At 42.9% G+C, this 13471-nt stretch overlaps 1 protein-coding gene across 1 annotated transcript in view; it reads left to right on the top strand.

The window, feature by feature from the left end:
- HID1 (HID1 domain containing) overlaps positions 1-11238 on the top strand; it is a 57281-nt gene extending 46043 nt beyond the window's left edge. The window contains exons 16-19 of the mRNA XM_048490137.1: positions 798-878; positions 3044-3135; positions 4155-4313; positions 9039-11238. Of these exons, the coding sequence (XP_048346094.1) occupies positions 798-878; positions 3044-3135; positions 4155-4313; positions 9039-9102 (396 nt within the window). The 3' untranslated portion in view covers positions 9103-11238. The remainder of the gene's footprint in view (positions 1-797; positions 879-3043; positions 3136-4154; positions 4314-9038) is intronic.
- The last annotated feature ends 2233 nt before the right edge of the window (positions 11239-13471 follow it).

Raw genomic sequence — 13471 nt, forward strand, 5'->3', positions numbered from 1 at the left:
AGTAACATTATCACTTTATGTTGACAATAATAAGCCACCAGATTAGAAAGATGGGACACTGCATATCTTGGTTGTTTCCCAGGCAAACGTGCTATTGACCTTGGGATTCATGTCATATTTTCAAAGATGAATGAGAACATTGAGGCACCCAGGTCAAAGCGTTTGGGCACAGATGCTGAATTTTAGTTTTCTGTTTCTGAAATGCTGTGATTGGGGCTTAATGTGATTCATATCAACAGCACATTCAGCACAAGAGTCGACATACGAACTGTTACTGACTGAACCCTCCTAGTAATTGCACGTTTAATTCTATGTAGCAGATGAACACACTTGTAGCAAACAATAAGACACAATTGCAACATTTCTTCACCTTAAACTGGAACGATTAGTTCTCAGAAATGGGGAACCTTGGATCAATGATGAAAAGAATCTCTGAAGTCATTGCACTACAAAAACAAAAGTTGCAATACAGGATTTTGTATTTTGTCTCCGTTTTTTTTAGTGCTTCTTGACTTTTTGAGGGTCAAGTGGAAAGATTAATCATCTTAGTACTATGTATTGTCGAAAGCTTTCATGGCCGGATCCAACTGGTTGTTGTGGGTTTTCCAGGCTGTGTGGCCATGGTCTGGTAGATCTTGTTCCTAACGTTCACCTGCATCTGTGGCTGGCATCTTCAGAGGTGTATCATAGAGAGAAGTGTATTACACGCTTCTCTCTGTGATACATCTCAGTACTGTTTGAACTAAACTTAGAAAGCAGAGGAGAGGTTCAGAACTATGTTTATGTCATCTTTTTAGGAATCGTTACAGCCCAAGCGTGATCAATGGCGCTTGTCCAGCACATCCTCAAGTGGGCAGTGGAATCCAACTTCTGAATGGGTGAGAGAAGCTGGGAACTACTGTTATCAGTTCACAAGATTGAGCGATAATTTCAATTCTTAATGTTAATATAAATTGTTATTACCGTATATACTCATGCATAAGTCGAGTTTTTCAGCGCTTTTTTAAGGCTGAAAAATGCCCCCCTCGACTTATACGTGAGTCAGTGACTTCCCCCCCACGACACCCTTCCACTTACTGTAACAAACGGAGGAGGCTTGAGAAGAGGCCTACTGCCTGTGTTCCCTTCCAGGCTGAAACGGCCTGCTGGGAACTTCATTTCCCAGGAGACCCAGGGAAATGTAGTTCCCACCAAGTCATTTGAAACCTGGAAGGGAACACAGGCAGCAGGCCTCTTCTCAAGCCTCCTCCGTTTGTTAAAGTAATGTGGGGGGGGCACCGTAGGGGGGGCGGGGGGCCAAGCAGCTAACCCCCTCTGCCCCAGGGAAAAGGCAGCTGTCTTCTCCCTGGGGCAGAGGGGGAATGGCGGCGGCGCCCTGCTCTGTGCCGCTGGCCGCTTCATTTCCCACCCTCGACTAAAACACAAATCAATAAGTTTTCCCAGTTTTTTGTGGTAAAACTAGGTGCCTCGACTTATACTCGGGTCGACTTATACACAGAGGTGGAATCCAACCAGTTCTCACCACTTCTCTAGAAGTGGTTACTAATTTTTTCTGAGTGCCGAGAAGGGGTTACTAAAGCAACCTCCCTGCCCAATAGGGACTGGAGGTGTGTATGTGCGGCGGCCCCACTGTTTGAATCCCACCACCATCAGAACCTGTTATTAAAATTTTTGGATCCCACCACTGCTTATACGAGTATATACGGTAATCATATGTAGTATGTAAAGTATCCTGGTCTGGATGGCTCTCACTAGCCTGATCTTGTCAGTTCTCAGAAGCCAAACAGGGTTAACCCTGGTTAGTATTTGGATGGAAGGCCACCAAGGTTAGTATTTGGTTGGGAGACCACCAGAGTTCCTATGCAAAGGCAGGCAATGGCAAAAACCACTTCTGAGCATCTCTGGCATGACTTACTTTTGAGAAACGCAGGTTGACTTTTAGTGATGACAGCATTTCCTTCTTTTTAATAATGTTTTTTATTCTTTATATAAATTCAAAGCTGCAAGACGATGAGCCAGCTACCCTACAGAGAATTAAACAGTAATGAGAGAAAAACAGAAAAACATAGAGTGTTACCCTCCATCCTCCAAAGATTTATACCATTGCAAACTGTGACAACAATAAAAGATAATAAAGATTAAGAAAAATATATCCTACAGATTAAAAAGCAAATAAAACTACATGATTCCCTCCTCGCCTTCATCAAATACAATACATTCTATATCAAGTGATTGAAATCTCTTATACCAGGTTTCTATTTCCTGCTAAGATTTTCCTGAACCCTTTGTTTTATGACCTGATGACAGATCCTTGCATACATAATCTACTGTATATCATTACTTTGTTATCCAGAATTCTATTACTATGTATCCCCACATATATATGTATTTTATTGCTGATTTTAACAAATCTGGTGCAATGCAAAAGTTGTATAACAAACTCTATGGATCCCACCCCATTAACCAGGTCATCACTCTTGGTTAGGGTCAGATCTGAAATAGCTAATCCCCTTGTTGTCTCTTCTTGGCAATGAGGTGGAAGGTGGCAGTGGCAGCGAGGCTTGGTGGTGGGGGTGGGGGGAGGGAGGAATCTTCAGGCCATCTCTCCAAGGAGACAGGCATGGGAGGTAGTAGCAGCAGTGAGGCTTGGCTGGCACAGGGAGCAAGAGGACAAGAGAGAGTGCTCAGCCAGCCACAGACATCCGAATTTGCCCAAAGGCTGGCCCCATGCCACGGCAGAGCTGGGTGACAACCCATGCCCAGCATCTTAAAGGGACGGCAAAAGCTGAATGGAGGGGGGTAAGCACTAGGTAAGAATTAGGTAAGCACTAGGACCCAAGTGGAGCATTCTGGGCCAAAGAAGGTCCAGCACGTGGCAGATGAATACACAATTGTACTTCAATCTTTCAGTGGAAAAGACTATAGAGGATAACTGGATATCTAGATAAATTGAATCAGTATGTTTATTCTGTTGCGTTTTGTTAAGTGGGTTGTGTTGTACTCAAATCTACAGATCTCAACTTCTGCTTTTCATATTTTGCAGGTGGTGTCCTGGAAGTCAAAGCTGCCTCTTCAGACAATCATGCGGTTGTTACAGGTTCTGGTTCCCCAAGTAGAGAAGATATGCATTGACAAGTAAGCATCCAGGGTTTCTTGAACACAATTGTTTAAATTGTGGGATAGTAAGGATTTCCTTATTATGATCAAAACTCACCACCTTCTCACATTTGTTCAGGATGGATATTTATTTATTTAAAACAACTCACTAAGACCAAGTGGTTCATCAGGAGGCTTACACTGGAAACCTGGACACCATCCTACACAATGGCGTTCCATCAACTAATGTCCAGGTCCACCTGCGACCTGATGAGGTCCCCTAAAAGTTTAAAATCAATTCTGGATGCCCCATTGTCAGCTAAGGAACAAATGGAAAGACCATTCCAATATAGAGGAAAATCATTCCAAAATGGTTGCGCTTATATAGAAAAAGAGAAAATTTAGAAAAATTGGAACAAATTACTCTTGATGACTGACACCATGTGACTAAAGAGATTGACGGCCTGAAATTAATATCCTGGAACGTGGCAGGCTGGGAGAGTAAACTAAAAGATCCATCCTTTGGTAAATTCATCTCAGAATATGATATAATTTTATTACAAGAAACTTGGTCTTTAAATTATATTTCTCTAAATGGATACAAAGCTTATGACAACTGAAATAAAATCACAATAAAATCAAATCGCAACAAAACAAATATTGTTAAAAAACCTTTGCATCATCAGAAAAAAAATGCACAAAAGCAGCAAGAATTATGATTTTTTTTTAAAAAAGTAACTCAGATAAAAACACTGTGGAGGTTTTATATGTAGATAACAAAGGTTAAACCACGAACTTGTACATCTGCCATTGCTAGATGGAGGTTCAAGACCACAGAATGGTGAAGCTCCATCTTTTGTAAGGAAATAATTGAATGCTCAACAACAGAAATTCCTAAACTGTAGAGGACTACTGCTGCTTTTTCATATAATCCTTGTGGTTTTTTTAATAGCAGAAATACCAATGTACGAGCGTAAAGTCCTTGTATTCAAAGTATTGTTTCCTGTGGCATAATGAGGAGTTTATAGTATTGGTTCATGTATTCTTTCTGCCTGCAGGGGCCTCACTGATGAGTCTGAAATTCTGAAGTTTTTGCAACATGGCACGCTCGTAGGGCTACTCCCTGTGCCCCATCCAATACTGATTCGCAAATATCAGGCTAACTCTAGTACTGCCATGTGGTTTCGTACCTACATGTGGGGAGTTATTTATTTGAGGTAAGTAGGTTGGTTACAGCCCAGCTACAGCTCTTTCTTGCTAAGAGTGTGTCTGATGAATTCTTTAGGTGGGAGTGGCCTGAAATGTGTCTGGTTTTAGATTAAAATAGCTTAGAACGAAAGCTTCCTCCTATTACGAACCTGAGAGACATAGCTAATATTAAATTTTATTTGTATAATTTACCTAATATTTGTGTGTCATGCCACTAATGTTTCTCGTTCTGCTTTTATGATGACCATATGAGCCATGTTAGATTCTAATGCCTCAAATTACCTTTACATTTCAAGTAAATAATTCCTGCCGTATCTTGCAGAGTGGCCGAATCTTTTTTCTAACCAAGGGTTACAAACACTTGGAGTTAAAATGCTATGAACCTAGAAATAAGACAATTTAAAATATCTAAAGGAAAATATCAGAAATGGACAAAGGAAAACATTTTTTTAAAAACCAGATCCATTGAAAACTACATGAGAAACAGTGGATTTAAATTACAGAAAGGTAAATTTTAATGTAGAACTTAATATTCTTGAAATCCCATAACAAACCCAGCGGCCTCAGTGAGTGAGAAATCTCCTTCCATGCATTGAGTCTAGATGAGATTCAGTTGGGGAATTGCAAGGATAACTATGTTACAAATCACTGGGTTAGATGATTTGTGATTTCTGTGAGCACCAAATTGTTGATAATTTCCTTTAGTTTTCGGCTCTGATAATTTAAGACCTTTGCTTTCTATTATGTGAGAACATATATATATATATAAATGTTCATATGACTGAATGTTATATGCACAAACATACACACAAAAATCATCCCCTTCTCCAATAAATATCAACAGGACATATGTTCCCAATCCTGATATTATGGAATGGTATGAAGAATATTAACAGTAAGCAAGCTTGCAATCACTGTCCTATTTAGTAGTATGTATTGTGGGTAGGGATGTACGAAAGCTGATATGAAGATCTTCCTCCATAGGAAGACCTGCTCTTCAGGCAGTTGGTAAAAGTGCCTCTTTTCCAATATACATTTGACTAGGGTCGCTGACTGAACAGCTGGGAAACTCTGCTAAGTTTAAAGTTTTTGGGGAAGGGGGGGTTGAGAGTACATCAGAACATGTTTCCGATAAACTATACAGTGGCACCTCGAAAATCACCGATAATCCGTCTGGAGATTATCGGCGATTTTAGAAAACGGCGTATTTAGAGGTATGTCGTTTGCGCATGCGTGAACACTGTTTGCGCATGCACAACACTGTTTGCGCACGTGCAACGCCGCTTGCGTACGCGTTTCCGTGCCCTCGGCAGCCACCGAAAATCGAGGTGGCCGATGATTTTAGAGGGCGGAAATCGGCGCCAGGAAATCGTCGATTTCTGAAATCAACGATTGTTGAAGGCACCGATTTTCGAGGTGCCACTGTAGTTTCGTTTTTAGAGTGTTTTTTTTTCAGGGTTTTATTATATGCATGACTTTATAAACTGCTTTGGCACCCTGGTGTGTCAAGGCAGTATATAAATATATTATTTTAGCTGACCTGGCTATGCTGATCCATGCATTTGTTACTTCTAAGTTGGATTACTATGACAGTTTTCCAGATCTACCCTGTACAGAGAATTACGCTCTGCGAATAATAATTTGTTGGTGGTCCCTGGCCCTAAAGATATCTGGCTGTTGTCATTCAGGTCCAGGGTCTTATTGGCTCTGGACCCAGCCTGGTAGAATGCTGTGTCAGCTGAGTCCTTGACCCTGTGGGAGTTAACTAAATTATGCAGGGCCAGTAAGGAGGAGCTGTTCCACCAGGCCTCTGGTTGAGGACAGCAACAGCATTAATGCAGCTGGCCTCCCTCCCCCCCTTTCCTTTCCTTCCCTGTCCTGCTTTGTGTTTCCCATGCTTTGCACTGCCATCCATGCCTTTCCCCTTGCCCCTGCTGCCATGTTGCCGTCTTCTTCCTTCTTCTCTAAACACTCATATCAATATATCAATGTATTGATATAACAGAGTTGGCTTTTGCAAGGAACAGCACAAGCAGGGTCTGTTTCTGGCTCCAGCCCACTCTGCTTTTTAAATCTTTTTTTTTTCAGACAAGCCTCTTTTTAAAAACAAGACTCTCTCCTGTGGTAGCAGCAAGAGACAGGCTGGGGGTGGGGGGAGGAGAGAGTGGAGAATATTAGCTCTATAATATTGGAACTACTGGGTGTTATGAGATCTGTGCCTTTAAGAGGGGCAGAGTTAAGAGAACCAGGAAACAGAGGCTAGCTGCCAGAAGGACTGGGCTGCCTCCTTGTGTGTAAACAGAAACACAAGGAGACCATACTTCAGCCCTGCTGTGCAGCTAAAAGTCCTGAGGTAAGTGTTCCCTGAGTAATGGGTCAGGAGGTTGCTTGTCTCCAATGAGTCCAACACAAGACCATCAGATCTTTGTGGATAATACTTTGCTGATTTGGTACATTTTTCCATTAGGGAGAAAGTAGGTAGGGAAATTAGGAAAACCAGCTAAAGGGAGAAAGGAAAGGAAAAAAAAGTGAATGAGAGGACTATATATGACTGAATATTACATTTATTTATTCATCAGATTTCTTAATCACCCCTTCCAAATTAGTGTAGGGCAGTGATGGCGAACCTTTTCGAGACCGAGTGCCCAAACTGCAACCCAAAACCCACTTATTTATCACAAAGTGCCAACACGGCAATTTAACCTGAATACTGAGGTTTTAGTTTAGAAAAAATGGTTGGCTCTGAGGCGTGCGTTACTTGAGAGTAAGCTTGGTGGTAGAAGGTGGCTTTGCTTTGAAGCAACCATGCAACTCTTTGAACGGGTGAATCACAACCCTAAGAGGGTTTACTCAGAAGCAAGCCACATTGCCAGCAACCAAGCTTACTCCCAGGTAAAGGATAGCACTTCAGTTCTTTGCATGAAAATCAGTGGGGTTTAACAGCACTTAACAGGGTTACCTACACTGCTTCCCCAAAACTAGGTCTTAGGTTTAATGCTAATAATCGAGCCCAGCGGCCCAAGCCAGCCTAGACATGATGAACTCTGTGCGTGCCCACAGAGAGAGCTCTGAGTGCCACCTCTGGCACCTGTGCCATAGGTTCGCCATCACTGGTGTAGGGCGATTTACAATAGGAATAAATACAATAAAAAGTGAAGGTGACAACCCATAATTTTAAATCAAGTACAGTGTCTAAATCCACTAACTAAAATGTAGATAATTCAGTTAAATTAAAACATAATTAAAATTCATGAATGTTGCAAATAACTGACCTAACATTAGGTTACGCCTCAGCAAAATACTTGGTGGAACAGCTCCATTTTATAGGCCCTGCAGAACTCTGTAAGGTCTCGCAGGACCCTGATCTCCTCTGGGAGGCTGTTCCACCAAGTCAAGGCCAGAACCAAAAAGGCCCTGGCCTGCATTGAGACCAATCGGACCTTGCATGGGCCAGGGATTGTTAAAAGTCCTTTAGATCCAGATCTTAATGTCCACTGGGGGTTATAATGAACGTAAGAACATGCCAGCTGGATCATACCAGAGTCCATCTAGTCCAGCACGCTGCTACTCACAGTGGCCCACCAGGTGCCTTTGGGAGCTCACATGCATGAGGTGAAAGCAATGGCCTTCTGCTGCTGCTGCTCCTGAGCACCTGGTCTGCTAAGGCATTTGCAATCTGAGATCAAGGCAGATCAAGATTGGTAGCTATAGATCGACTTCTCCTCCATAAATCTGTCCAAGCCCTTTTTAAAGCTATCCAGGTTAGTGGCCATCACTACCTCCTGTGGCAGCATATTCCAAACACCAATCACACGTTGCGTGAAGAAGTGTTTCCTTTTATTAGTCCTAATTCTTCCCCCCAGCATTTTCAGTGGATGCCCCCTGGTTCTAGTATTGTGAGAAAGAGAGAAAAATTTCTCTCTGTCAACATTTTCCACCCCATGCATAATTTTATAGACTTTAATCATAATGGAAGAGGCAGTCATGCAGGTATCCTTGGCCCAGACTGTGAAGGGCTTTGAACGTCAATGTTAAAACCTTGAACCTGATCTGGCTCCCAACAGGCAACAAATACAGTTCACAAAGCACCAGTGTCATATGTGCACGCCACGGGGACCCAGAAAGGAGCCGGGCAGCTGCATTTTGAACCAGCTGAAGTTTCCGGATCAGTCTCAAGGGCAGCCCAGCATAGAGCGCATTGCAGTAGTCCAATCTGGAGGTGACTGTCGCATGGATTCCTGTAGCTAGGTTGGAGGATGATACAAGCTGCTGCACCTGGCACAGATTAAAAAATGACAGCTGGGCTGTCTTGGTGATCTGGGTTACCATGGACAATGCGTCCAGAATCACCCCCAGGCTCTTGGCAGATGAAACGGGCTCTAAATGAACTCCATCAAGAGTCGGGTGCCCTCCCAGCCACAGGACTTCTGTCTTTATTTGGTTCAGCTTCAAATGGCTCAGTTTAAGCCATTCCACCACAGCCTCCAAGCACTCGGCCAGTTCTTCCAGGGATGAAGGCGGGCGACCGTCCATCAACAGAAATAGCTGGGTGTCATCAGCTTACTGGTGGCAGCCCAGCCCAAACCTTGGACCAGCTGAGAGCAAAGGGTTGCATATAATTTAGCCCTCACTATCCTTTGATCTATCAGTCTCTATTCTTTGCAAATTTAGAACATTGTGACTGTCCTAGATTAAGGGATTGGATTGTGTTTAATATGTGTGCTTGTTTTCAGAAATGTGGATCCTCCCGTCTGGTATGAGACTGATGTAAAGCTGTTTGAAATTCAGCGCGTCTAAAGAATGGGAAGAGTCAACGACCTTGCCTCTTTTAAACACTGGAAACAAGGATCTTGCTGTGCGCTTCTACATCACAGCTACTCCTTCATTTCACTGCCTGCTGAATGAAGCAAAGGACAATTGCTTCCCTTTACATATCTGCCACTTTAAAGCTAAGAGACCCAACCCTAATGACCTGCTTCTAGCTTCTCAAGGAATGTTAACAGAAGAATGTGCTAGGACGGGCAGCTTTGGTGGTTGTTGTAACTATGTTTTATGCTGATGTTTCTGGGGTAATTCTGAACCTGACTAGGTAACCTGAGAAGCCTCACTCTCTAGTCAGATTCAGACTCTAAATTGAAAAGAAAAACTGAATGTAAAGAGTGGTAAAACTGGACCAATGAAGGAAGTGCTACTTCAAGTAGTTCTATGGTTCTTTCCCAAAGAATTTAGCCCAGCCCTTTCGTGTTGCGGGTATTTTTGACATTGTACTGAGTCAGAATGGGGCAGTAGCTTAATTTACTTACTTAGATGACCTTAGGGGTCTATTTATTTAAACTTTTCAGCTTTTTTTGGGGTTTGGTTTTCACTTTTTTTTCTTTTGAAATGCATTCAGCTTCTTTGTACCTGATGCTGTAATGTAGCATCTAAATTCCAATTTCCCTCCTCCCTCTTGGTTGAAGATGGATGAGTGTCAAAGTCCATCATATATCCTCTTTCATCTGTGTTTAATGCAAGCCTGGAAAGGAAGCTATGCTTAATGCTTTGCTTAATAGGGCAGCATAAACTGAAAATTGCTCTGTGGTGGGAGTCGTTTATCTCCTCTGGTACTTTCCAGCTTCCTGTAGCTCCATTTCTTGGAAAGAAGTGTTGCAAAACTAGGTGACCTACTGTGGAACTCCTCAAAATGGTAGGAGGGACTAAACATGTGCTATTTTTCAGGAGTTCAGAGGGAATATTTCTGTTGCATCAAATGTGAAAAGCCACTCGTTGGCAGTATGATAATTGAAGTAGTGTTGAATTACTCAGGAGGATCCCTGGTTTGGCTCGTTGTTATGGCTGACTGAGTTAGACTGTAACAGATTCAAGGTAAAACAAAAGTTAGCAATTTATATCAAGCAGAGTTCTTGAGGGATTGGCGTGGACTAATCATTAGATTTCAGGGCTCGCATCATGAGACTAACAGCGCTATTCAGAGGGGGCCAAATCCCCCTCTGGGTGTGCCCTCTCCGGGGCACTTATTCTGGCGGAGGGGCAAATCCACTGGCGCCTGGCCACTGCGGTGCCTTGTGACACCCAGCCACGACACCTGGCCTTGTGCTGGTGCTTGCACATCACTCCACGCTACAGCGGCATTCGGGGGGGTGTGTGTGGCTAACCTTAGTCGGCCTCCAGACCCCCCTGGGCCCTTGAATGCTGCTGGAGCTACTGGCAGAGGTACGCCAGGCATATCTATTCTCCCCATAGGGGAGTTGGATGGAATGGCACTGCAGGAGTGTGTAGACTGGCACATAGAATGTCTGTGGAGTGGGTAGAATGGCGTTCAAGTGGCGCCGTCCTCATCTGCCTGAGCTCTGGATTGTGCTGTTAGTTACCTGGTTGTCATGATGCAAGTAAATATCCCTCCGCAAATGTGGGGCCACAAAACAACTTTCTCTCATTTCAGCCTTCTCCCTCTCTTTATTTAACCATTCTGCCCCACTGAGAGAAGTCAATAACTTCCTTGAATACCTTCCATCTCTCAAAGATGATGGCTCTGGTAAGGGGGCTGCCTGAAGGTACCGTTGTATCTTGCCAGCAGGTGGGAAGGTTTTCCCTGTCAGACATGGGTCTCTCTGTCCTCCCCATCCCTCCGCACACACATTCACACGCACACACTCTTTGTGATCTCACATCTTTTTGTTTTGTGATTGTGTATTTTCCTTGTGAATTTAACAAGAGTTTTACATTCTCTGGTGTTGCAGGTCTGATCTTTGTTCAAATTTGCACTGTAAACTATTTGCTTTACATATGGAGATAAAATTATCTTAAACACTGCAACTGGCTTTACTCAGTCTGTATCAGAAGAGGTTTATGAGCTTGTTACTGTTTGATTTATGACGATCTGGCATCCTTTCCAACATGTATTTTTCCATTAAAGGCATGGCTGCACAGGTATTCCTGGTTCAGCGCTTTACTGCTATAAGCAGCAGCACCTGGGAGGAAAGCAGTTCACTGCAGAAGATTTGCACAGTTCTTTGCGTCTGCTGCCTGTTGCCAGACATGGGATTGTGTGGATGCTGAGTGCAGTGTGGCTAAATTGTGCAGAATGAATGCACCTATGGAGTATTTTTTTAAAAAAATTTTTGACTTTTATCCCCACTCTATCCCAAACAAGTCAAGAAGTTTCTTGTGAATCTGCAACATTTTTCTGGATGTTTACGGCAACACTTCCATTTTTAGATGTTAAATATGATGCTTTGAGTTTGGTCTTGACTGTGATAAAACTGATCCAAGACTTTATGTGCCTTCTGCCCTTGCATGTCCATTGTTCTGTTTTTGTAGGATCAGTAACCCTTTCCCTGTTCTCCATCTAAGAGTTAACCTGCAGTAAGTTCCTTTGATGGGTTCCTGTTTTTAAGCTGTAAGGCAGGGGACAATAATTAACTTGCAAGAGTACTAATTTATCCTGCTCTTATTTCTTCTGACAGTTCCTATTGACATAAGGCTGAGTGCAATTAGCGCAAATGCAAAGTCCAAACTCATCTGACCTTTGTCTTCCTAAAATGAAACGAGGTTGTCTGGATGGTGTAGAAAGGAACACGGATCGGAATGCGGGCAGAAGCTCCTTGGGCTGGGAGCCTGAATAAGTGCCTTATAACCACATTTTGGTTCGTGGTTTGTTTTTTTCTCCTTAAAAAGATACAACCGGAGGGAGCCAAACCCCCAGCCCTAACCAAATAGCTCTTGGGAGTGATTTATTTTACAGTAGGGCCATAAAATGGCAAGTGTTTACCCTTCCATCTATTAGCTCTCAGCAACAAGAATTTAGATAGTGCTAAAAGATAGATTGATTACAAACCTGGGACCAGCCTTTAATCCCTTATATAATCAATCACCAGGCTGAGGCGAGGCTTATTATAATTAGAAGGCACCTTTCTTTTGTTTCCCCTTTGCTTTGCCCTGAATACAGGGTGAAAGAAAGTGTAATGTAGCATTCTGTTTGGAGATGCTGTGGTTCTCTCTGGGTCTTGCACACTTTCTAAAGGGCTGTTTGATTTTAAAGTGTAATACTAAACAGATCTCAGAGGTGGAACAATTACCTTCCCTTCTATCCACCTTATTGAAGCAGAGATTAGAAAACTGGTGTTACCTATTAGTGTTCTTGTTGTGTTTCTGGTTGATAACTGAGATTATATCAAAATCTTCCTGAAGATTATTTCTCACATTACTTTTAAAAGACATAACATTAGGTAGACTCATGTCTAAAGATCCACGAAAGCTCCAATTTGCATGCCTATTGAGGTTGCTTTATGGGCAAGGATCCAACTGAATCTCTGGAGAAATTATTCTTCACAGTGGCATAACTAGGCAAACTGGAGCCCTGAGCAAAACCTGAGTTTGATGCCCCCCAACACGCACCCCCCCCCCGGCCCCTTGTAGCTACGCCCAGTGGTGTATCTAGGCAAACTGGAGTTTGACGCCCCCCATGGACAGCTCCCCCCCGTGACCAAGCAATGATTTTTTACACCAGGTCATTTCAAAGTCACCATCACATTATAGAAGATGCCCCAACTCACAAATCTGAACACAGTAATAGGCCATGCCACACAGCAGAAATAATTTTTTTGAAAATATTTTCAAAATGCTTTCAAAATGTTTTATTACTGCTATGAAAACATTTTATGGTGTTATATCCAGTTCCCCAATTGGGGGAAAGTTTGGTTCAGGGTGTCCAAAGTTATGGACCCTCAAAGGTGTAGCCCCCATCTCCTATTAGCTCCCATTGGAAACAATGGGGGATGGGGATCCCCTTTGGGAATCCATAACTTTGAACTCCCTAAACCAAACCTCACCAAACCTGGGTGATAGCATCAGGAGAGTCTCCCGAAACATCCCTGAAATTTTGGTGCTGCTAGCCTAAAAACTGCGCTCCCTGCAGGCCAAAAACAGAAAACCTACTAAAATACCAAAAAACCCCACAAATGAACCCTGCATTTTTGGCGCCCACCACAAGGGGGCATCCTGGGCAACTGCCCACTTTGCCCAATGGACATTACGCCCCTGGTTCTTCAGGCACAGATGGTTGTAACACTTGAGCAATCATTTGACATGGCTTTTCCCAAAGAGATTTTTGAGGTCTCCCTAAGTAATAAACTTAGTCTATTGTGATAGCCATGCATCCAAAGTT

Source organism: Sphaerodactylus townsendi, linkage group LG03, assembly GCF_021028975.2.
Source record: "Sphaerodactylus townsendi isolate TG3544 linkage group LG03, MPM_Stown_v2.3, whole genome shotgun sequence".
In the NCBI taxonomy this organism is placed as follows: Eukaryota; Metazoa; Chordata; class Lepidosauria; order Squamata; family Sphaerodactylidae; genus Sphaerodactylus; species Sphaerodactylus townsendi.